Source organism: Mobula hypostoma, chromosome 9 (assembly GCF_963921235.1).
Source record: "Mobula hypostoma chromosome 9, sMobHyp1.1, whole genome shotgun sequence".
NCBI classification, from domain to species: domain Eukaryota; kingdom Metazoa; phylum Chordata; class Chondrichthyes; order Myliobatiformes; family Myliobatidae; genus Mobula; species Mobula hypostoma.
Window position 1 is genome coordinate 55,431,392 of NC_086105.1, and position 26,868 is coordinate 55,458,259.

At 41.8% G+C, this 26,868-nt stretch overlaps 1 protein-coding gene across 2 annotated transcripts in view; it reads right to left on the reverse strand.

Moving 5' to 3' along the window:
- Positions 1-421: 421 nt before the first annotated feature.
- The window catches only part of ccdc77 (coiled-coil domain containing 77), a 51,054-nt gene continuing 24,607 nt past the window's right edge, over positions 422-26,868 (reverse strand). For both annotated transcript variants that reach the window (XM_063059702.1, XM_063059703.1), the window contains exons 5-11: positions 26,343-26,403; positions 24,317-24,408; positions 22,307-22,455; positions 20,018-20,246; positions 11,074-11,199; positions 4,355-4,507; positions 422-3,016 (exon numbers count right to left, since the gene is read on the reverse strand). In XM_063059702.1, coding sequence (XP_062915772.1) covers positions 2,870-3,016; positions 4,355-4,507; positions 11,074-11,199; positions 20,018-20,246; positions 22,307-22,455; positions 24,317-24,408; positions 26,343-26,403 — 957 coding nt within the window. In that variant the 3' untranslated portion in view covers positions 422-2,869. The remainder of the gene's footprint in view (positions 3,017-4,354; positions 4,508-11,073; positions 11,200-20,017; positions 20,247-22,306; positions 22,456-24,316; positions 24,409-26,342; positions 26,404-26,868) is intronic.

The window sequence follows — 26,868 nt, forward strand, 5'->3', positions numbered from 1 at the left end:
CAAGTGAGGAAATTGAGGATCCATTTGCACAAGGAACTATTGAGGCCAAAGTCTTGAAACTTATTGATTAGCTTTGAGGGGATGATAGTACTGAATCCCAAACTATCATTGATAAAGAGCATCTTGATGCATACATGTTTGCTGTCCAGATGTTCCAGGGTTGAGTGAAAAGCCAATGAAATGGCATCTGCTGCGGACCTGTTGTAATGGGAGGCAAATTGGAGCTGATCCAAGTCACTTCTACAATAGTCGCTGAGGCAGGTCATCACGTTCTTCTTAGGCACTGATATAATTGAAGCCTACTTGAAGCAGGTGGGTACCTCACACTGCCAAAGCAAGAGGTGAAACATATCAATAAACTCTCCAGCCAGTTGATCAGCACAGACCTTTGGTACTTGACCAGGTACCCCATCTGGACTGAACGCTTTTCAGGGGTTCACCCTCATGAAGGATGCTCACACGTCGATCTCCGAAACTGAAATCACAGGATCATTGAGAGCTGCGGGGAGTTCATGATGGTCCCTCCATGTTTTGAAGGTCATAGCGAGCATAAAAGACATTGAGCACATCTGGGAGTGAAACCTTGTATCACCTATGTTGCTTGGTTTCACTTTGTAAGAGGTAAGAGCATTCAAGCCCTCTCAGTTGGTGAGCATTCTTCAGTGATTCAAGTTTGGTCTGGAATTGGCACTTTGTACGCGAGATGGCTTTCCAGGGATCGTATCTGGACCTCTTGTATCTTACTTGGTCATCTGACCTGAATGCCATGATTTGGCCCTCTCATGTTTCATCAAGGACTTGTGGTTGGGAAAGACTGAATGATTTTGTGGGGACATACTCATCTATGACTTTTCATAAATGTCCGGGATAACCATGGTGCATTCATACAGTTCCTCTGATGAGTCCTTGAAGACAGCCCAGTCCACCAACTTGAAGCAATTCCATAGCTGCTACTTTGCCTCCAGTGAGCACCTCTTTTGTTGTTCTTTAGCTCCGAAGCTTTGCTCTTAAGCCTCTGCCTGTATGCAGGTAGAAGGGAAGCCAAATGATCACATTGCGTGATTAAGGTATGGAACGACAGGTATTCCTAATCACATTATAGCAGTGGTCAAGTGTGCTGTAACCTCTGGTGCTGCAGACTATATCCTGATGATAATCGGGCAGATTTCTTCAAACAAGCCTGATTGAAGACCCTATGATTTGAAATATGTTGAGGTGTGCTGTTTCTTGTTTGGCGATGGCAGCATTCAGTATCCTGAGTGCCTGATTAACATCAGCTTTTGGAGGTGCATAAACTGTGGTTAGGATCACAGAGGTGAACTCTCTTAGCAAGTAAAGCAGCTGGCACGTAATTGTTAGATGTTCCGCGTCGGGGGAACAGAAGTGTAATAAGATTGCTATGTCTGAGCAGCACGACCATGAAACATAGACCCCATCTCCGAATCAGCAGTCCGGTCCATCTTGCAGCAAGAAGCCTTCAGTTCTTACTGACATATCGTATCTGGAGTGAGCCACGTTTCCATGAAACACGGATCACAGCAATTCCTCATTTCCCTCCGATACAGCAAATTCGTCCTCAGGTCTTGTCCTCCAGCAACTGTAAGTTTGCTAATAAGAAGCTGGATAGAGGTATTTTCATTCCCTGGCATTTCAGTCTGGCATAAGAGATCCAAGTTCTCTTGTGTAAGCAAAGATGAAATAAATAGCTGCTGTGGTGTTACACACCTGGCAGCCATTTGATGTAAATGGTCTGAAAACTGAGGAACCAATTCTATATGCAGTGATCAACCTATACATGCTTGTTCAATATTGGGACACAGCAAGTGCAACATGACCATTCTGGAGTAGTTGGTCGAATGTACAAGGGAATATGATGGTCCAAGTGGAGATTTGGGACAAAGGGCTACATTTATTGGATTCCAATCAACAGATGGCTAGTGTTGCTTTTGCTACTGCAAGAGTTTCTGCAATTGGGTCATAGCAATGCCCTCTAAATCAGGGTAGAGAGGTCAAGAGCAAGGGTCAATTAAAATCAGGATCATTTGGAGAAAAGGTACTAAAACTGCCATTCAGGCTGAGAAGACAAAATAGTAAAAATTTAATAAATGGATACAAGAATGAAGAGGAGCTCTACAGAACAGAGGGAATCCAACACCTAATGCTCCAGTGATCTGCTTTGGATATTGTACAGGTAGGAACTACGAGAAGTGGAAGAAAAGAAATGCACGCCAGCTATTCAACCTATGTTATCCTGGTAAATCATTTATTGAACAGTGGAACTATGACAGTTGACTAGTATTGATGATTGCTTATCTGGTCAATAAAACTGCAGCCAGTATTAGGTTAATGCCTCAGGCAAAAAGTTTCTTGGATATCATTTAAGGATTCAAGAAAGTATCAAATCACTCAAAGAAATTAAACTGTTGGCTGGAGTGTGAGCAGTTCCTATTGTGATATATTTACCCAGTTAGTGGCACAGTGACAGACAGAACAACTTCAACTGTACAGCATCTGCAGAATTCATGCACGAGAAAGCCAAAATATCCTCATGGAGTCAGTCTGAACAGAATATTACAGAAAGCTGCTCCTTTCCCTTAAAAGCTCTTTACTGTTAAATCAAAAATTAAATCCCACTAAAGTGAACATGAGTAAGGATTTGAAAAATTAAAATGAAAAAACACTGATTTGGTCTGTCTGCCTTCTTATTCCTGTCTGCCTCCTTGTTCAGTTAGGACAAGTACATTATTTTGCTTGGTTTGGTCTAGCTCCCACTCAATAATTGTTATGCACCATCCAGGTATTCCCGTGCTTGGTATCTTGGCGTTGTTGATACAGCTTTACTAAAGGTAAGTCGTGTCCATGAAATGTGTTAGCCAAATCGCAGCTGATTTTCTAAGCCATAAATCTTTGCCTTTAACTTCTTGAGCTCTCCTTGGATCATCTTTGACTGGCTATTCGATTGGCGCACTTCATGCAGTATAGCAAGATCCTGGTCGGGGCCAATTCCAAGCGTTACCTGCCGAGGGAAAAGAGTAGTATTTAAACTTTTAACTGAAGAGGATATCAATCAAACTACTGAATAAGAAATACACCCTCAGAATTGAGAAGAAATTGGCCAATTCTATTTGTTCAAGTCCTTTGTGTTACCCTGCCCAATAATGTATTGAGACCCTAATTACGTCATATCTATTAATGTCATTGAATCACTTTGAGCAACACATAAAATTCTGCACCTTCCATCTATATATTTATTTATTTGTAAATGGACATTGCTGGCAAGGCAACATTTACTATTCACCCCAAATTGCCCTTGAGCTGTGTTCTTAAACCAGTGCGTTCCTTCTGGTGAAGGTACTTCAACTATGCTATTGGCAATGGGTCCAGGATTTAGACCCATTGACAATGAAGGAATCGCAGATCGTTTCCCAATCAGGACAGCATGTGATTGGAGGGAATCCTTCAGGTGATGGTGTTTGCATATGCCTGCTGACTTTGGAGATAGAGACCATTAGGTTTGGAGGAATTGTCATACAAGCAATGATCTTATTTTTAAGGATTCTACCTCATGTTCTCTTTATTTATTGCTAATTATTTTTATTTGTATTTGCAGTTTGTTGTCTTCTACACTCCGGTTGATCTTTCATCGTTATAGTTACTTTTCTATAGATTTGCTGAATATGCCCACAGGAAATTGAATCTCAGGGCTGTATATGGTGACATACAAGTACTTTGATAATAAAATTTACTTTGAATTTTGAGCGAACATTTGTGTGGCACCTCAAGCCCTTGTCCTTCATATCCTGAAAACACCCCTGTTCACAAGCTTGTGAGTTACTGCTAGAATAGCCTAGACAAAACAATTGCAATTCATACAGTGTAACCAGAACGACGGTATTGGAGGGATTCTGGCAGAAAATGGAGAAATGGAGATTAGATGATGCAGTCATGTCTTAATGATGAGGCATGTCACGTCTCTGGTTTCTTACATTTTTACACAATACACACTCAAGCCCCTTTTTCTCCTTACACACACTGCTGAGACACTTGCACCTAAACACTGCTCTGTGAACCTGTACCCCATCTATTCAGAGTTCAACACTCTCTATACAAGCCTCTGAACTGCTTACTGCCTGCATCTCATTGCAAATATCATTTCTTTAGCAAATGCAGGTTTCAGAGATTTTCAGATTAATATGCTAAGTTATAAATGAGATTCTTGGAACTGGCAAGTGACTGGAGAACACATCCTTGATCTAGTCAGTCAATGAGATCAAAATATCAAGGCCTGAGTATGACTGAGGAATATGCTTAAATTGCAGTGGTATATTAGTGAATATTAAATGCCCAGTCCTACCTTGAACAGCTGCTTCTCCACATCTTTTAACCTCTGCCGCAGCAGCTTTATATCATTTTTAAAGCCTTCGACTTCCATAGCTCGTCGCTTTTCCAGTGCCTCATACCGCTGTGTCATTAACTGAAGCCGCTTCACTGTTTTATCAGAGCGCTCCTATATCAAAGTAGTACATCCTGTATTAGTATGAGGTAGAGTAGTGGTACAGTGGTTACACAGCACAAAGATTAGTCAGTCATACAGCACGGGAACAGGCCCTTCAGCCCAACTGGTCCATGTTAGCCAACCTGCCCCATCCCAGCTAGTCCCATTAATCTGAAATGAAAACAGAGAATGCTCGCAACATTCAGTAGTGCAGTGGTTCGTGTAACACTATTACAGCAGCAGCAACTCTGGTTCAATTCTGCTGCTCTCTGCAAGGAGTTTGTACGTTCTCCGTGACCGCATCAGTTTCACCCCACATTCCAAAGACGTACGGGTTAGTAGGTTAATTTGTCACACAAGTGTAATTGAACCGCGCGGGCTCATTGGGACAGAAAGGCCTGGTACCCTATTCTGTCTCTAAATAAAGAAAGACCAGGCAGCATCTGTAGAAAAGGAAATAGTTGACATTTTAGATCAGAGACACTTTGCCAAAACAAGTGAATTCTAAGAAGAGTCCTTGGCCTGAAATGCTAGTTCTGTTTCCCTTTTCACTGATGCTGTCAGTATCTTCTTTGGATTTTCGGCATCTATAGTTTATCTTTTCCACTCGCTAATAATCTAGAAACCTGGACTAATAACTGAGAAAGCAAAGTTCCCAACATAGATCCTAACTGTGGAATTTAAAGTCACTTAATAATTTGGAATTCTAAAAATCACAAGCCATTAGGATGATTCAAGTTAATTTGTCACATGTACATAGAAACATACAGCAAAATGCATCACTTGAACTAACAAGCAATTCAGCTGTAGGTGCACTGGGGGCAGCCCACAAGCACCATCATTCCAGCCCCAACAAAGCATGCCCACAATTCTCAGCACAGCACAGAACATAACCAAACAGGACACAACGAACAACAGCACAAGCAAGAAACAACAGCAAAACAAGCCCCAATCCTCCCTCCCACCCACACACATACACAGTTCTCTAACCCCAAGACATCTCCTTCAGCCTCCAATGGGCACTGCAATGATACTCACAAATCTACCACATCAATGGAATTAACAGGAGACATGCTCATCCTATAGGGGTTATTTACAACTCCAGCCCCTCCACAAAGCAATGTAAAAATATACACCATAATATTCCTAGTCTGACATGTTAGTCCATACCCATTTTAATTCCACTTCCCATTCCGACATGTCAGTCCATGGCCTCCTCCTCTGTCGCGATCAGGCCATGCTCAGATTAGAGGAGAAACACCTTATATTTCGTCTGGGTAGAGTCTAACCTGATGGCATGAACATCGATTTCTTGAACTTCCAGCAATGCCCCCCGTATCCAGAGAGCCGTGCCTGTCACGGCTCAGCACTGCCCTCTACCTGGTCGGAAGGCACACCACGTGCCAGTCAACATTTCACCTCTCCCAACTAATCAATGCACACTTAACCACTGGCCACCTTAATTGGATTAACCTACCTAGCACCAAGCCGTTGGCCCCCGGGTGAATCACCTGGGCTGAACCCTCCAGCCCTCTGACCTATAAAGGGTGCTACATGTGCTTGGCTTGCTCTCTTTTTTGCCATCCTCGAGGGATCACCCTGCTTCACTCCAGGCTGAAGACTACAGAGCAGCGCTGGAGACATGTGGTGAGCTGTGCATTGAATAGGGTTTTGGGAGCGTGTATTGTTGTCCCTGTAGCAGAGAGCCGTGCCTGTCCATAGTCGAGAGGGGCAGGTATCGTAGTTACTTTTCCCTTGCTTGTATATGTACCTGTACTCTGTCCCCACACCGTTTTCCCATGTATTGTACTGCTGACCCAACTTTTCCCACACTTGTCTATTCTCAGCGCATTTGTGCGAATATTGTAGCCGCTTGTGTTGTCCCCAAGCTCTTCTCCCCGTGTAAATAAACTTATTGTTAAAACTGTGTGTCCAGAATCCTTGCCTTGAGACCCAAAGAATCTGTCTCATTTCCATCACAACCCCCCCCCACCCACCATTCCCCAGTACAATTTCCCTCTCTCACCATATCTCCTTAATTGTCCATCACCTCCCTCTGGTGCTTCTCCCCCTTTTCTTTCTTCCATTGCCTCTGTCCTCTCCTATCAGACCCCTTCTCCAGGCCTGTATCTATTTCTCCAGTCAACTTCCCAACTCTTTACTTCATCCCTCCCCCTCCTGGTTTCACCTATCACCTTGTGTTTCTTCCTCCTCTCCCCCACCTTCTCATCTTTTTTTCTTCAGCCTTGATGAAGGGTCTCAGGCTGAAATGGTGACTGTACTCTTTTCCATACATGCTGCTTGGCCTACAGAGTTCCTCCAGCATTTTACGTGTGTTGCTTGGATTTCCAGCATCTGCAGGTTTTCTCTTGACCATAATAATCTATACACCTTGCCTTGTATATCCCCCTATCCACCACAGCCATCAAGCCAAGTTTACCAATGAATCAACCAGACAAATGACTTAAACTTATCAGTCCTTAGAAATTTGACTATTCAGAGATGGTGGGTACAAAACACTGACTATGTGGTTGTCTATCATGTCTGGTGCTCAAGATGCAGCCTCTAAACTGGTGAGAGTCATCGTAAATTAGGGGACCACTTTGTAGAGCACCTCTGCTCCATCCACCAAAAGCGAATCTTCCCAGTGGCCAAATATTTTAATTCTGATTCCCATTTCCGTTCCACTATGTCAGTCCATGGCCTCCTCTTGTGCCATGATGAGGCCACCCTCAGGGCAACACCTTATATTCTGTCTGGGTAGCCTCCAACCTGATGGCATGAATATAGATCTTCCCTTCAGGTACAAAACTCTTTCCCTCCCTTCCTCTTCTATTCCCCCATTCTGGCCTTTTGTCTCTCCTCACCCACCTATCACCTCCTCCTGGGTCCCCTTCTACTTCCCTTTCTCCTATGGTCTACTTTCCTCTCTTATCAATTCTTTCCTCTGAAGCCCTTTACCTTTCCCACCCACCTGGCTTCACCTGTCACATTCTAGCTATTCTCCTTCCCCTCCCCCACCTTTTAAGTCTGACGTCTTCCCCCCTTCCTTTCCAGTCTTCATCTCTACAGATGCCGCCCAACCTGCTAAATTCATCTTGCATTTTGTGTGTGATGTTTTGGATTTCCAGCATCTGTAGAACTTCTTGTGTAAATGTTGACTATTTCTCTTGTCACAGATGTGCCTGACGTGGTCAGTATTTCCAACATCTTCTGTTTCAGTTTTAACATTTTGTTGTCCTACTCAAGTACCAAGGTTCTTTTTTGTTCTTTCTTTCAAAGTGGATAACCCATTTTCATACATTTACTGATTGTTAACTTCATAACACTCACTTCACCAGTCTATAGACATCTAATCTCTGATGGCTAACTACTCCATCAAGGAGAAAATGCTCTAGTGAGAATTAGAACTTCTCTCTCACAGGGTAGTCGCAGTTATTGGAGGGTAACTCAGCAGAGCCCCAGGAATGCCACATTGCTACAAACATTCCTCAATGACCTTCCTTCCATCACAGTACCTGTGGCAAATTACTGTATAATGCTCAATTTCAATCATAACTCACCAAAAGACCAAGAAAATGCTCAGACATAGGCTAATAAAACGCAGTAACAGATGTACGACCCAAATCCAAGTAATATGAATTTTCAACAAGAGAGATAAACCAGCTCTACTTGATCATACTTCCAAGTTCAGTTTTATCAGCCAGGCCACTTGCATTAAAATAAATGCACTCCAACCTACCTGCCCCATCTACTCTTCTGAGTGGACCTGCTGGGTTGATCCTCTATACTTGTCTCTAGCTCCCCATCTACTGTACTACTGTTCAGCATTCCATTCCAGTGTCTGATTAATTTAAATCCTCCCCTGAGTGAAAGCAAACCTCCCTTTCAAGGATATTGGGCCCCTTGCAGTTCAGGTGCAACCTGTTCTACTTGTACAGGTCTCACCTTCCCTAAAAGCAGATCATTACCTAAAGCCCTCCTCCCTGCACCACACCCTCAGCTGTGCATTTAGTTGACCTTATTTTTTTTAATACACATTAGTATGTGGCACAGCTGCCAATCCAGAGATTACATATTGGAGTGCCCTGCTCTTTAATTTTCTACCCAACTCCCCAAATTAACTTTACAGGACATCATTCCTCTACTCAGGTGGTTACTATCGATGTGTACCACAGCCCCTGGCCAACCACCCTAATCCTTTCAGAGCACCCTGCAGCTACTCCAAGACGCATCTGACCCTGGCACCAGGGAAGCAATATCTGGGAGCAGTCCCATCCCTGCCCCTCATCTCCCTGTTTCTTTCCCCTCCTCCACCTACCACATCAACCCAGCACTCACACAGTGTCCCCACCATTTACCGTCACCCACACACCTTCTCTGATGCTCTCTTTCTCATCAGATTCTATCTGCACCCCTTTGTTGCTCCACCAATCATCTCCCTGCCTCCATCATCAGTCTTTCCCCCATCGACCTATCATGGCTCCTCATCTAATACTTGCCAGTTCTTGCTCCACCCCTTCTGCTCACTTTTTTTTAATATACTGACTTTCTCCTCTACTCTTAGGTCAGATGAAGGGACTCCTCACTCCTCATTTCCCTCTATAGATGGCACGACTCGGAGTCCCAAAGTTCAAAGTATATTAATTATCAAAGTACGCATGCCGTATATAACCTAGTGATTTGACTTCTTGCAGACAGGCACAAAACAAAAAAAACACTATAGAACCAGTTTAAAGAATCCCCCCACATAACGAGACCAAATGTGCAAAAAAAAAACAAGTCATGCTAACAGCAAAAAAACAAATAATACACAAACCATTAAACATCAAATGGCAGAGTCCCCAAAAGTGAGTCCACAGCTATGAGCCACCACAGCAAGAACAGCCATAGCCACCATGTTAATCAGTTCAGCACTGTGTCGATAATCACTCAAATGGCAAACTGTGTTCAGCACGGAGGACATTAAATATCAAACCACAGCTGAAAGTGAGTCCATAGCCAAAGCCGCCAAAGCAATCAAAACTTTCAGCATTGGACCCAAGATTCCGGTCAAACGCACACAGACAGCACTGAATAGCCATTCATTTTCAGTTCTTATGCTCCTCACTTTAATAGGCACGGAACGATAGAGCTATCCAGAGGTTCGTATTCTGCCCATAGGAATCAACACAGCATACACTCCCAGCGACAACCATAGCTGCACTCCACACCAAATCCCCCAGATCAGAGAAGCACCGGATCTTCAGTCCGCACAAAAATCCATACTTAAAAAGATAATTACAGGCTAAAATCGATACAATTTCAGAAGATGAAGAATATTTGGAATAAAAGTATCCAGTAGGTTCATAAGGTGACTGCAAGACACCGCTGTTGGTCACTGGCGCCATCTTGTCTCACTAACAGCCACAGAAATATCTACCTGCTTGCTGCTGCCTTTCCTACAGGTCATTTCCCCAACAAAAAGCTGCACCTGTTGGAAAAGGGGATAGGGCCGGGAGACCTGACTACTGCTTCTCTCGGGGTGTTACCAATCTCCTTTCTGCTTGTGGCTGTGGTGCAATGGCTCATGAAATGGCCTATCCAATTCCTTATCCAAATAAAAATAAAATTTAAAAAAAAAAATGGCCTATCCACAATGTTCTCAACATTGCAGATGCTCCAGAGGGCCCAACCTGAGCATCAGCACAGTTTCTCCTTCCACAAATGCTGCCTGACCTGCTGACTGCAACCAGCACTTACTTTGTTTTCTGTTCCCATCCATTTCATCCCATATGAATCTCATTCACAGTAGCTTCTACCTTCATCAGCTCCTTCAGCTTGCACATACCCACTATCCTGCTCCCCACCTGTGGTAGAGGCAACTCATTGCCTACAATCCTGCCAGTCATCTCCAACACAACCACAGACCATAACACAATGCTGCAGAATTAGGCCAATTGACCCATTGAACCTGCCCTGCCATTCCATCTTGTCTTCTCCCCGTAACCTTTGACGCCCTTACTAATCAAAAACTATCAGCCTCTGCTTTAAATATACCCAGTGAGTTGGCCTCCACAGTCGTCTGTGGCAATTAATTCCACAGATTCACCACCCTCTGGCTAAAGAAATCCCTCCTCATCTCTTTTCTAAGGGATGTTCTTCTTTTCCGAGACTGTGCCCTCTGATCCTCGACTCCCCCACTATAGGAAACATGCTCTCCACATCCACTCTACCTTGGCCTTTCAATATTCGATAGGTTTCAATGAGATTCCACCCCCACCACCCCCAAACTTCCAAACTCCAGTGAGTACATGTCCACAGCCATGAAACGCTCGTCATACATTAAATCTTTCATTCTCGGGATCATTCTCATGAACCTCTTCTGGACCCTCCCAGCATATCCTTTCTCAGATAAGGGGCCCAAAACTGCTCACATACTCCACATTGGAGGGAGTGTGGAAGGGACTAGTCTCCCCTTTAATTCAGTTGACTTGTATCTGCCAGTGAATCTATTATTGCATGGACCTCTTGATTATCCACAATATTCTTCCATTTATGGCTTCGTTAGATACAAGTGAAAGAAACTGCATTCTTACCTTAAACAGCTGCTGGCCTATGTCTCCTTCTTCTCGAATGCATGCCAGATTGTCTTCAAGTGTCACACACTGCTCCCTGTACATATCAGCCAATCGATGTGCCTGGTTTAACTGCTCCTCCAGTGACTGGGAAAAGACAGTAATATTTCATGACAAACAACGAATTCCCAAGTACTTACAATAATGTTACTGTTCTATGTTCTATGACAACAGACAGATTAAGCTGACTAAACTCCACTTGTATTTGTCAGCTGCAGTAGTGGCTGCTTTTGTGCCACTAGCTACCACTCATTCAGAACCAAAGTAGCAGTGCTGAAACCCTTTATGGCATTCCGACTAACAGCTAACAAGCTTCTCAGCTCTTGCACCCTTTCGCTGTATCCTGAGAAAGTGATCTGAGAACAGAAGTTATTAAAATTGAACATTGTCAGAAGACGCTTGAGTTTACATCAGCCTTGCACGTTATCCCAATACACCTAAGCACAAGACAAAATGCATTGGAGCACTGATGGGCTCTACCTTACAGAATGAATGAAGGTACTCTGCAAAGCAGTCATTCATTTTGCTTTTGATTTCTCTGATGTACAAACTGAGAGCATCAAATATACAGTAGCATCGTCACCGATTAACTGAAAATTCACACTGATTCCACAATCTCACTTTATTTACTTGTGGCCAAACAGAACAGCCTGATCTCTGTCACCACACTGTTCTGAAGTCTGAACAGAGGAATGCCATTTTGATACAGAATTGACTCGCAGCTATGGATATTGACAATTTGGTAAACGGTGGATATTCACATTCCTTATTTAGGAGATCAATCACCATTCACCATACAGATGTTAAAAGTCAATGGAAACTACAACTAACAACCAATGATACTTTAAAGTTAGTAAAGTAATAGTCCCTTTGTTGGTGTACATGGCCTGCGCCCTTCTGTAACATCCTTATCTTGTCTTTGTATGCCAGATGGCTCCAGTCCCCTGTTGTGCAAACGCAAGCTATACTCTTCCTGTTCTTGCAACACACATAAAAGTTGCTGGTAAACGCAGCAGGCCAGGCAGCATCTCTAGGAAGAGGTACAGCCGACGTTTCAGGCCGAGACCCTTAGTCAGGACTAAATGAAGGAAGAGTGAGTAAGAGATTTGAAAGTGGGAGGGGGAGGGGGAGATCCAAAATGCTATGAGAAGACAGGAGGGGGAGGGATGGAGCCAAGAGCTGGACAGGTGATTGGCAAAAGGGATATGAGAGGATCATGGGACAGGAGGCCCAGGGAGAAGGAAAAGGGGGAGGGGGGGGAAACCCAGAGGATGGGCAAGGGGTATAGTCAGAGGGACGGAGGGAGAAAAAGGAGAGAGAGAAAGAATGTGTGTATATAAACAAATAATGGATGGGGTACGAGGGGGAGGTGGGGCATTAGCGGCAGTTTGAGAAGTCAATGTTCATGCCATCAGGTTGGAGGCTACCCAGACGGAATATAAGGTGTTGTTCCTCCAACCTGAGTGTGGCTTCATCTTGACAGCAGAGGAGGCTGTGGATAGACATATCAGAATGGGAATGGGATGTGGAATTAAAATGTGTGGACACTGGGAGATCCTGCTTTCTCTGGCGGACAGAGCGTAGGTGTTCTCTTCCTGTTCTTGCCTGGGCTGACTGCACACTGCCTATTGCCCAGATATCACTTTATCCCTTGCCTTGCTGCAAATTCCACAACAGCCAGCTAAGCTGGGAGTTCACTGCTTCACCTGAAAGGAGAAACTCAGAAGCGAAAAAGCCCATGTCCAACAAATGAGAGTTGCAAAGGCACTAGGATTGAAACTAAACACATAAAGTGACTATTCACTCCACTTGATCTGTGCTGGTATTTAAAATCCATCAAAGATTTTCTGCACATCAATTATATCCTCCAACCTGTATTTCATATCCTTTTAACTTTCTCCCTCACACCTGGCTCAAATCAGCATTTTAATTGAATTCGTCAAGTCAATCTACAAGGCAGTCAGATCTTTACTTTCATTACAAACACCTTCCTATTTTTTCATGCAAGTCACTTAACCACAGCGGAAATCACTGACACAACACAATATATTTGAGTGCAGTATATTGGCAAGGCCTCACTTTGACACCACCGACAAATCTAACGAGCAACAAAGTGGCAATAAATACTGGAATACGTTTGATAAAGAATTTTTTTATTAAACTCATCATATAGGAAAGATGTGGTTAAACTGGAAAGAGCACAGAAAAGATCACAAGAGGCACAGATAAGGTAGGCAGTAGCAATCCTTTCCCCAGGGTAGGGCAGTCCAAAACTAGGGGGTATAGGGAGATTTAAAAAGAACCTGAGATGCAACTTTTTCCACACAGAGTGTGGTGAGTACGTGGAACCAGCTGCCAGAGGAAGTGGCTGAGGCAGATAGGATAGTATCAGTTAAGTACTTGGATCGATACATGGAGAGGTGGGGCTAAGAGGGATATGGGCCAATGCAGGAAATTGGGACTAGCTGGGTGGGTACTAGAGTCCGCATGCACCAGTTGGGCTGAAGTGCCTGTATCCATACTGATTTACTCTATGACTCTGCAGCCTAAGAAGGCAAAAGCACTTTTCACCAAAAAAAGCAGTTCAGGACAACACTCTCTCATTATGTGCCATGTCAAACGTTGTGGGTGATCATGGTCTTTCCATGACCATGATTGTTCTTGGCAAATTTTTCTACAGAAGCAGTTTGATATTACTTTCTTCTGGGCAGTGTCTTTATAAGACAGGTGACTCCAGCCATTATCAATATTCATGACTGACCTGTGCTGTCTGAACTTGTTTCCTTTTCTGTGACAGTTCCCCTCAGCCCTCAATTCCTCAAACTTAAAAATATCTATTTAGTTCCATCTTAAATATTTCTAGTAATCAGGCCCATCATCTTTTGGAGTAAAGACTTCCGGAAGTTCACTAGTATCTAAGAGAAGACAATTTTACTCTGTTTTAAATGACTGGTCTTTTATCTTGAAAGAATGTCCCTGCGTTGAAGGGGTGAAGCAATATTTAAGAAAAATAAAGATCTCCAGAAATGAATGGTTTCCATCCAAGGATGCTTTGGCCAAAGTTCTTACCTCAGAGGTTATGCCCTTACCTTAGAAAACTGCACGTTCATGCATTGAGAAAAATAAAGTAGGTTAATTGGCTTATAATTCCTCAGGTGGTTAACAACTAACGTCAGCAAGTTACTGGAGCCTAAAATTAAGCCCAAGGGGCAGGACACCTTAAGAAAAAGAACACCTTGATTACAGGTAGCTAGATTTCTAGGGTAGTTGTGGCTTAGAAACCCAACAAATCAAAGATTTGCAGTAACTTATCATACAAAGAAATTCCAATTCACCCATCATGTCTATGTCAGCCAAAAACAGATTTGAAGTTATTTCCACTTCCTGGTTTTTATTCCTTAGCTTTAAAGGTTATTGCTCTTTAATCGGTCATCTACACAATTCAAAAAAAAAATGTGATGAAGGTTTCTGCTTCCATCACCACTTCTAAACATAATGAAATACGTATTTAAAAACTCTCTTCTTGACAGGTTCCAGCTCTCTTTGCGAAGGAAACAGAAATTTTGCCTTCACACCGCGTCTTAATTTCCCTTCAGATAACTGCTCTAGTCCTATCATCTATTCAACACAATGACCAGTACTGCAAGTACAATTCTAACTGTATCGTAAGCAACACCTTGTATCAGACTAGCACTGATTTCCTGTTCTTGTATTCCGTATCTTGGTCAATAATGTTAATAATCCTGAATGTCTTTTAACCACCTTATTTCACTGTCTTGTCAACTTCAAGGATCTGTGAACATACATTCCAAGATCATTCTATTCAATAGCCACCAGGAGATTGAGGAATAGACACGCAGGCAGATAAAGGAAGGGTTGTTGTCATGGAGGATTTCAACTTCCTCAATATAAATTGGGACATTCTGTGTGCAAGAGGTTTAGATGAGATAGAATTTGTTAAGTGCATCTTAAATCAACATGTAGACAGAATTTGTTAAGTGCATTCTTAAATCAACATGTAGATAGTCCAACAAGAGGAGGGGCTGTACTGGACCTGGTGTTGGTTAATGCGCCTGTCCAGGTGACTGACCTTTCAGTGGGTGAGCAGTTAGGGAACTATGACCACAACTCCTCAAGTTTTAAGATAGCTACAGACAAAGGGTAAGTATGAACCTTGAAAAAGAGTATTAAATTGGAGCAGGGAAATTATGAGAGCAAGAGGCAGGAACTAGGGAGATTTAATAGAGGACAGCTGTCTCTCGGCAAGTCCACATATGATGTGTTGAGTGTTTAAACAACTGTACAGAGTACAGCACAGATGTGCTCTGGTCAGAAGTAAGTACAGGGACGGCAAGGCAAGAGAACCTTGGATGTCGAGAGGAGTGATGAATTTATTCAAGGAAAAAAAAGACGAATTATGTAAAGCTTAGGAAGCTAGAATCAACAGAGCCCTTGAGGATTATAAAGAAACCAGAAAAGGACTCAAGAGGGATTTAGGAAAACCAAGCGAGGCCATTAAAGGGAATCCCAAGGCAATCTCACAGTAGTGGTAGGGAAGTTACTGGAGAGAATAACTAGAGATAGGATTTGTGAACATTTGGAAAATCATGGCCTAAATCAGGGACAGCCTTTGTGAGGGGCAAGTCATGTCTTACTAACTTGATTGTATTTTTTGATGAGGAGACGAGAGTAATTGATAAACATAGAGCTGTGGATTTGCCTACATGGATTTTAGTATGGCGTTTGACAAGGTCCTCATGGGAGGCCCATTCAGAAGATTAAGATCTATGGGATACATGGTGAATTGGGAGTTTGAATTCAGAACTAACTTGCCCATTGAAGACTGGGGGTAGTGGTCGGAAGATTTATTCTAGCTAGAGGTCTGCAATTAGTGGAGTTTTGCAGGGATCTGTACTGGGTCCTGTTTGTGATGTATATAAATGACCTGGATGAAAACGTAGATGGGTGGGTTCGTAAATTTGCAGATGATACGAAGATTATTGGTGTGGTGGATAGCATAGAAGACTGACAAAAAATACAGCGGGATATAGATCAGTTGCAGATGTGGTCAGAGAAATGACAGATGGAGCTTAACCCAGCCAAATGTGAAGTGTTACACCTTGGTAGGTCAAATATAAAGAGACCCTTAACAGTGTTGATGAGCAGATGGATCTTGAGGTCCAAGTTCATAGCTCCCTGAAAGCAGCCACACAGGTTACTCGTGTGGTTAAGAAAGTGTATGGCATGCTTGCTTTTATTAGTTGAGATACTGAATTCAAAATGTTACGTTGCAGCTTTATAAAACTCTAGCTAGGCTGCATCGGAAGTACTGCATACAGTTCAGATTGCCCCATTGTAGGAAAGATGTTGAGGCGTTAGAAGAGGTTCACCAGGATGTTGTCTGAATTAGAGGGCCTGTGCTATAATGAGAAGTTGGACAAACACAGGTTTCTTCTCTGGAGCAGTGGAGGCTGAGGGGAGAGCTGAAAAATTTATGAGATTATGAAAGACATAGATAGAAAAGATAGACAGCATCTTTTTCTCAGGGTTGAAATGTCTAAAACCAAAGGGCATGGATTTTAGGTGATAGGGAGTAATTTCAAATGAGATGTGAGGGGCAATTTTTAAATTGAACTGGACTGCGCTGCCAAGGGGAGGTGGTGGAGGCAGAAACATTAGGGACTTATAAGAGACATTTAGAAAAGCACAAGAATGTGAGGAAAATGGAAGGATACGGATATTGAGTAGGCAGAAGGGATTAGTTTAGGTGACTAATTGAATTGGTTCAGAACTACACAGTGAGCCGAAGGGCCTGTTCCTGAGCTGTACTGTTCTATGTTGTATTACATTCTGCAATTTGTTATGTATCCCCTTGATTTGTCTGACCTCCCCAAATGTCTTGCATCATATTTTACTGGTTCAAATGCCACTTGCCACTTTGAACCCACATGATCAATCTACTGATATTATTGGCAAACCTAGTTGAGGTTGCAAACTATACTTAATTCCGCTTCTTAAAATACCGTGCTTAATACCAAGACACTAAAGACAAGTTATTAGCCAAACTAAAGAATTGCCAGTGGGCAAGGATAGTAGACAGCCAGATACTCAAAGCTGGATGGATATGATTACAGATTAAGCATTAAGAGCATACTCGTACCTCAGGAAATGAAGTGATTCAAGAAGGCAGTACACCACCACCTTCTCAAACTCATCTAGGGATGGGCAGTTTAATACCGCAAAGCCCACATCACTTGACTCTGACTTGAATGAATATAAACATAAAAGAGTTGGAGTTATGGCCAGAGTAACTGTGCGCATCTGAGAGCAAGGACTTTGTGAAAAGAACTTTTAAGGAATAATACCCCCTATAGCTTAAGAAGTGAGTGTACCAGGAATAGATGACCAACAAGCAGAATGGAGGCAAACAACAAGAATAAAAGGGTATCATTCCAGGAGACAAGATACAACATGGGATGTGAACATCAAGAACATGAGTAAAGAGTCATTGAAAGTGAGTCCATTGGTTGTGTAAATATTTCAATGATGGGACAAATGAAGTTGAGTGAAATTATCCCTTTGTTCAAGAGCCTGATGGTTGAGGGGTAGTAACTGTTACTAAACCTAGTAGTGCGAGTCCTGAGGCTCCTGAAGATTCTTCCTGATGGCAGCAACGAGAAGAGAGCATGTCTTGGGTGGTGGGGGTCTCTGATGATGGATACTGCTTTCCTGTGACAGTGCTTCATGTAGACATACTCAGTGGTTGGGAGAACTTTACCCGTGATGGACTCCACTCCTTTTTGTAGAATTTTCTATTCCAGGGCATTGGTGTTCCCATACCATGCTGTAATGCAGCTGCTCAATATATTTTCCACTACACACCTACACCAGTTTTATATCTAAATCTGCTAGTGCCACAACGATAGGAAGAAAATTAATTTCTGAAGAAAACATGAGGTTACAAGACGATTATAGACAGGTTAAGTGAATAGGCAAAAAAAAAAAATCTTATGGGTAAATGTGAAATTGCCCATAAAAGCAAGATAAAAAAATATTATCTATATGGAGAAAGACTGCAAAGCTCTAAAGCTCTAAGATACAACCAAATCTGAGTGTCCCAGTGCATTGGGTTGGAATGCAAGAACAGCAATGAAATAATAACATAATGTTATTATTTATCTCAAGGGACACCAAATCCAGAAGTAAAGAGTTGAAAATCATTGGTGAAACTGTGTAGACAGTCAATTATATTCTTTATTTAAGAAAGGACATCAACATGTTGGAAACAGTTCAGAAGTTTGCTGGACAAATACCTGGAAAGAACAGGTTGCTACATGACAAAACGTTTGTCAGAATAGGCTTGTGTTTGTTAAAGTTTGAGTGAGAGGGGATCTGATTGAAGCCCCACAGATCTTGACAAATGGATATGGAGACACTGAATTTCCTCATGAGAGAATTTAGAACTGGGAGGTCGCAATAAAAATTAGGCATTGTTGTGACAAATCTTTCTCCTCACAGGGCATTATGAATTTTTGGAACACTCTTTGTCAAAGGGCTGTAAGGCAGAATCTTTGAATATTTTAGGACAGAGGCAGATTTTTAATAATGGATTGAAAGGCTAAACAGGAACACAGTTTCAGTTACAATCAGATCAGGCACAATTGTATTAGATTATGGCGAAGGCTTGAGGGACCAAGTAGCCTACTCAAGGTGCTAAATTCTGTTAGTGTGAATGTGAATCTCTGTGTCCAAAGAACCAAAGAGCATGGGAATAGAGGTAAAACACTAACAGCACGAGCCCAGGATTAGATTGTGACACAAGACTGACAGCAGCTGTACATAAAGATCTCTATGTTATGGACAAATCGGGAATAAGTACTGGTCTTGTCAGCAACACCTTTATACAGCACAGGAACAGGCTCTTTAGCCCATTATGTTATGCCAAACTAATTATTTAGATTATCCCATCGGACATTTACTGCATTGAGCAGCTCTGAATATCACACCTTACAAGGAATTCATCATAAACACAAGAAAATCTGCAGATGCTAGAAATCCAAAGCAACACACACACACAAAGTTCTGGAGGAACTCTGCAGGTCAGGCAGCATCTGTAACCTGGTCTTGGCCTGAAATGTTGATAGTGTATTCATTTCTACTGATGCTGCCTGACCTGCTGAATTCCTCCTGTATTTTGTGTGTGATGCAAGGGATTCATCAGTCTAGAATGGAGAACAACATGTTTACCAGAATGAAATCTGGATATCCAAGGAATAAATTACAAGAAGAAACATTAAAGTTGTTTCTTTGGCGATAAGGAAGGTACAATTGAAATTTTCATATCGAGGAAAACCAAAGGATAATTAATTTGTGAATCTTATACAGGGAGCAAAGTTTAAAACTTAGGACCAGATTTCTATATCAATAACTGTTCTTAGGTCCATTTTAAAAACCAAGATATTGAGGAATAAGGGTAAGAAGTTAGATTTAGGTCGTAAATCAGCCATGATGTAAACATCTTCCTTCCATTTGAATCCCACTATGAGCTGCAGTATTTCACCTTCATTCGATTACCATATCAGCTGCATTGCCTCCTTTAAAGGTTTTTATGTACATCCTTGTTCCTGCTCGACGCAAGCTCTTTTCTATTAACCCAATGACTGCAATACGTATTTTTAAAACTCTACTTATGCTCCACAAAGCACTGCCAGACCTTTCAGACAGTCTACGATAGAAGAGGACCATATCAAATAGTATAGATCAAAAGGCAGAGAGTCGGACAAGTAGCTGAAAGGAACGGATAGAGGTCTGGGTGATAGACAGTTGGTGCAAGCTTAGTGGGCAAGTGACTTCCTTTTAATTTATAACTTCCCTCACTCCAAATTTTTGAAGCAAGGTATGCTACCTTTATCTCTTCACTTTGTACCCGTTGTATCTCAAGTTCCATTGGTGACTCCTGAAGCAACTGTGTCTCATTTTCACAGCATCGGTTTCTTTGCCTGCTGTATCTGTCCAGCTCCTGTAGCAGGTGATCCTTCTCAGCCATCCAGACCTTTTCAATGTCTCGCCCCTCAAACTTTAGTTGTAGGTAATCTCTGGTACTCTCGTAAAGGAGATTTTGAGTCTTTTGCAATCTAGAGTAATGCAAAATAGTTGCAATTTAGTGAAGAAAATGTCATTCTACCTCCTCAAGTAAACCAAGGAAATTCCAGCTTACTTGGCCACTGTTAAAATAGGCAGACCCAAATACAGAAGTAAAGACACCGTACTATGAACTTGATACTAATGAGACCATACCAAGAATATAATGCACAGGAGATGAGAAAGTTTTGTCAGACTGATACTTGGAACAAATAGGAAAAACTACCTCAGGAAGTACATATGTTTAAGTAGATTGAGTCTATAATCAGAGATGCTCATTGAAACATACAAAATTTGCAGAGACTGACTAGGTATTGCAGGAATATTTGTCCTGACTGGGGTTTTAACAAGGTTAGTAAATCTTCATGGGTGCTCAGTCACTATGATTTCTCAATATAAAAATTGTCCAACACTTAATCTATTCTTATACCAACCATTTTTTAAAAAATTTGACATGTCCATGAAATATTTTCCCATTTACTTTCATGATCTTTGATATACTTAACCTCAAAGCTCCTATGTTGTACCTTTACTAATCCTTTAGTATACTCTCTTATGCAAAGCTCTGCTGTCTATGTTCTCAAAGTATGCATCCCTTTCATGTCCTCAGTCATCCCCTCACATCTTCATAGCTGATAGATTCTCAAAGGATCATGTTTTTTTTCCTTTGAGGAAAATTAATTTGCTGCAATCTGTTTCCCCATTGTTTGATATTTTGGCTTCTCCAAATTATACTCTCAGAATCATCTCATCGCCAACCTGATGAATTATAGTAGGGTTTGTCGCAAGACCTTCCCTTTCTTCATTTAAGGATAAAGTGTGGCACAGCAGAGAGCACTGCTGTCTTGCAGTTCCATGGACCTAGATTCAATTCTTAGCTCAGATGATGTCTGTGTGAAGTTTTTACATTACCGCTCTGACCACATTGCTTTCAGTCAGATGCTCTAGTTTCCTTCAAGTTTGCAAAGCTATGCTGGACAAGAAAAGCACAATAGAAGGCAAGTGTAGACAGGTGAGAGAGAAAAAAGGGGAGTTTGCATAAAAAATAAACTATAAAAATTATAAAAAAGGAAAAGACTAGCTAGAGCAAGCATGGGTACCTTGCAGAGAGATATACAATTTATAATGCGGAATAAAGAGTTCATTTGTAGAGTCATAAGAGACAGAGAGTACTACAGAACAGACACAGCTCACCTTGTTTATGCCGAATTGTTATTCTGCCTAGTCCCATTGACTGCGTCTCGACCATACCCCTCCATATCCCATCTATCCATCACCTTTCACCCTTAACATGAACTCTAGTTCTAGTCTCACTCAACCTCAGTGGAAAAAGCCTGCTTGCACTTAGCCCATCTATAGGAAAGGTACGTCGCATCCGGAGTTTCTCTGGTTAGCAGATGAACATCAGCCATGATCATTATGAATGGCAGACAAGAATACCAAGATCTTAACTTCTGACATTCCCTTTCTAAATCTGATAAGCTGCCAGGTCACCTTTAAGATTCTCATTAAATCTTACTCAAGTTCTTTAACAACATCTGGCTACCTGGCTCAGTGTTAAATCCTGTTTTGGACTACCATTATAAAGCTACCAGGGATGTTTTACTATATTGAAAATAGCCAGTAAATGTGTTCACTGGCACAGCCTTTGTAAGCCAGCCAGGTTTATACCAGCAAGAACTCTCCATAGTACACATCCCTCCAACATCCTCTCACATCATATCACTATCCTGATAAAAGAACTGACCAACCCAGGATCAGAAATGAAACACATCCTCAGTAATTGGGGTGGCACAGTAGCGTAGTGGTTAGCAGAGAACCCCATTACAACGCCAGGGAACTGAGTTCAATTCCTGCCACTGTCTGTAAGGAGTTTGTATGTTCTCTCCATGACTGCGTGGGTTTCCTCTGGGTTCTCTTCCACATTAATTGGTCACATGGATGTAGTTAGGTGGCTCGAACTTGTTGGGCTGGAGGGGCCTGGTACTGAGCTGTATCTCTAAAGAAGAGTAAAATTTAAATGTTTTGAATGTTGTACACTGCATTAACTGACTTTTCTGCCAGAGTTCTTATTTTTTCTTTATCCCGTTCATGTTGCACTTGTGCCTCTTCCACACGAATTCGTCGATCTTCCAGCAGTGCATCAATTTGCTCTTTTGCTAGCTGTGTCTGTTCTTGCAACTGGGACTGCAAGGCTTCAACCTTTACAGAGTGGTGGGTGGGGGGGGGGTGAGGAAGAGATAAGCAAAAAGAAATCCACATCAATATCAACATTGTGGATTGCTACTGCACACTGAACATACCCCACCAGAAGAGATTCACTAGGAAGTTGCCTGCAATAGAGGGTACAGTAACAAAGAGAAATTGGATATGCTAGGATTGTTCTCACTGATATGCAGTATGACATACAGGTTTATAAAGTTATGAGGGGCATAAATTGGATTGAGGGTTAAAAGTCTTCTTCCCAAAGGGAAGGGAGTCAAAACTAGAGGATGTAGGTTTAAGGTTAGAGGAAAAAGATTTAAAGGGGTTCTTGGGGGCAAGGTCTTTCACACAGAGTTTTGGTTATCAGGAACGATCTATCAAGAGGTGAAAGAGCCAATAATAATGAGAACAACTGAAAGGAATACAGATAGATAGGAAGGGAATAGAGGTGCAGGGGCTTCATGCAGACAAATGGGATTAGTGTAGCATGGCATCATGGTTGGTATGGATGAGGTGGGCCACTTTCTGCGCTGCATGATTCTACAATTGATTCTGCAGTGACTGTCAAGCCTTTTTTAATATAAACACAATTCCTACTCATATCCATTTTGTAATTCCCATCGACTCCAGCCCCAGGTCCTTCACTCAACCACACACTCTGCGTGCAGTGTCCCTAGCGGGGTGGTGGATTATCAGTTCCCATTTGACCTACCACCTCAATATTTTTGGGAAGTGAGTGAACAGCAGTCACAGGAAACAGGAGGAAACCCAGTCACAGGGAGAGCATGCAAAATCCACACTGACAGCACTGGATGTTGGGAGTGCAGCTGGCTCACTGGAGTGGTAAGGCAGCAGCTCTATAGGATGCAGCATTGAGCACTGTCTTCATTCTCAGTCAGCTCCCTCTATTTACACCTCCTGTAGACCCATCAGCTGCCATTAACAAGCCAGGTAACACCATCACCTCCCGTGTCGTAAACACGAGATTCTGCAGATGCTGGAAATCAAGAGAAACACACACAAACGCTAAAGGAACTCAGCAGGACAGACAGCATCTACCGAAATGAATAAACAGTCAATATTTTGGACCGAGAACCTTCATCGGGACTCACTCGAAATGTCATTTCCATAAATGCTGTCTGACGTGCAGAGTTGCTCCAGCATCTTGCCTGTGTTGCACTTCCCATATCATCATCTTTCTTTGGTCTCCAGCCTATCACTGTTTCCCCTCCCTCTTCCCTGCCAATTAAAACAAGCTTGTTTTCTAACTTCACTTCATTGATGATCACTGATTTAACAGATCAAATCTATTTCCCCCTCTACATACACTACCTGACTCATTGAATATTTCTGGCATTTTTGTATTCATTTCAGATTTCCAGAATTAGGATTTTTAAAATTAAAGCTATTGATTGAACATAATCAACTGACTGCCCTTAACCTCAATTTTTAATCTCTAAATGTACACAAATTTTGCAGTTTTCTAAAACTAAAAGCACCTCCTTTGGTTTTAGTGATACTTATGTATTTTATGCAAATATCACCTAATACATGGTTGTAGTTGGGGGTTCAGCAAAATGTTAACAGACGCCGGTTAAACTTTGTAATCTCATTGTGTTGACGGTAATCAAACTATCAAACATTTTTATTGGCAAGTTTTGGTTATGCTGCCGGAGGATTGCATACCGCTTTCTTTCATGTCACTCGGCATCGAGGATGATCGACTCTACTCCGTTTTAGCCACCACAAAACAACAATGTAGTAATTGACCAAATAAACTTGTTGTATGCAGCCACTACAACTAAGTCTGGGTCAATAGAAGGCAGCTGTGTGCAACGTGAGCCGAGCTGGGACGTACCTGTAGTAGTAAAGTCTGATTATCACGTTGGTAATTTTCTGGGATAGTAGGACTAATTGTAGTGGTAACTTTAGATCTTGTTCGTTTATGACCTAGTTGGAGACAAACAAATAAAACATTCTTACAAGAAATAAAGCTGTTGGCAGTATATGTTACGCTATCAGTCCTACAACTATGAAAATGAATCTTGCTGTAGTACATAGTTTGGTAATAAATTGACTTTGAAATGTGTCCTTTGGCCCACCAAGCCAGTAGCAAACATCAAATCGACTGGCAACAATCCTATTTTATTCTCTTCATAGTCTATCAACAGCTCACCTCCTCCACCCCAGTTCTATCACTCATTTTTATGAATTAATCTACCAATCACATCATTGGGATGTGGGAGTAACCAGAGCACCCAAGGAAAATCCATGCGGTTGAAGAGAGAACATGGTCAACACTGGGGATCAAGATTGAACCTAGGTTGCTGGACCTGTGAGGGAGCAACTCAACTGCTGTGCCCACATGACAATAAACAGTCTTTAATTACCTTGGCAGAAAATAAAAATATTTCCTCATTGAACTGCGGATAAGGCCTCAGCTGATTGTAACTAACACACACACACACACACACACACACACAAAATGCTGTAAGAGCTCAGCAGGTCAGGCAGCATCTATGGAAATTAATAGAGTCGAGTCTCAGGTTGAGACCCTTCATTGAGATCTCTTGTGCTTCAGTCCATTCTCCAGCACCGATAAAATCCACAATTCCTCAAAATCATAATCCAACATTCACTCCTTCCACCTCTACCTATTGTAGCCTTATCCAATCCCTCAAACCGAGAACATAGTAATATAATGTTAGATTATCACAATATTAACTATTGATCAGCCAATTTCAATTCAATTTACAAGATTACAGCTGGGAAATTTAAATTTCATTAATTAGGTCTGGAATTAAAGATGCTGGCATCAACAACAGACACGCATTTAGAATGGCATAAAAACATAAGAGATTCTGCAGATGCTAAAAATCTGTAACAACACACACAAAATACCGGAGGAACTCAGCAGGTGAGGCAGCACCTATGGAGGGGAAAGAACAGTTCACATTTTGGGCTGAGGGAACAGATCGACTGTTTATTTCCCTCTGTAGATGCTGCCTGACTTGCTTTCATCCAGAACTTTGTGTGCAACTTAAAAGTATTTAGAACACTGTTATCCTGATACTTGAAATCTCCATTCTTCCCTAGTCTGGCCTATAATCATGTTGTTGTGGGTTTTGGCCCAGCTCTTCACTACCTGAAGAACAATGGCTACTGTTTCAGAGCCAGATGCCACCTTAACCTACTTCCAGTGAACGAAAATATACCACTGCCCTCTCTCCATATATATTTACCTCTTCCCATTCCTGTCCTAACAAAACTGACTAAAGCCCAACGGCAGGAACTTCACAAAGTTTTTGCATAGTGCAAACATATAAGAGGAGCTGTAGGTGAGCCTGTATGCATTGTGTGGGCAGTTTCTAGAATGCGTCTTGCATGTAACAGAATCCTAAGAATAAATGCAAGTTTGATGTATTGTCATAACATAATTTGTACAATGTAAACACTGTGCTTTGGTCTTCAACTCCTGTTGAAATCTAAGACCATAAAACATGGCAGAATTGGGCTGTTTAGCTCATTGATTCTACTCTGCCATTTGATCATGGCCCATTTATTTTTCCTCTTAACCCAATTCTTCTGCCTTTTTCCCATAGCCTCAATACCCTTACTAATCAAGAACCTATCAAACTTCACTTTAAATATACCTAATGACTTGGCCTCCATAGATTCACCACCTTCTAGCTAAAGAAATTCCTCATCTCTCCTCTGAAGGAGGGCCATTCCCTCTGGGCCTAGACTCCCACTGTTAGAAACATCCTCTCAACGACCACTCTGTCTAGGCCCTTTAATACGATGTATATTTTTAACCAAGATCTTTGGTATGTTTGTCTTAATTAATTGTCTTGAATGATGTGACACAAGTAATTAACATTTACCATCTTTTGAAGATTTAACGTCTGTGCGCCCATGCTTCTTTGTACACTGGGGGACAATAACCTGAAAAATAATTTTATACAATTACTTTTTAGAAATGGGATTAGAACCCAGAAAGTGTAGTACTGGGTAGTATGTTGTATATTGAACTATAGAAAATTTATGAAAGAGCAGGCCATTCAGCCCACTGAACAGGGTTAAAATTTGCTAACAGGTCTAAAACCCACTTTCCAGCACCAAACCCGTAACACTGCAGATCCTTAAGGGAAAATCCAAGTTTATTTTAAATGTTCTGAAGATTATCATCCCTACCATCATTTCAGACAAGTTCTGGACTTAACTTTCTTCACCTCGCCCCCAACAAACACAACTAACTGTAACTTAATAATTAAATGAATACCGTTTACAAGCACACCAGACAGATAATCTGGCATTTTTGCTTCTCATCCCAAAATGGATTGGTCTCAAAATGTACTGAAGCTCTAACAAGCTGAACTTGACATGAAATAGAAAGCTTCAACTGTAACA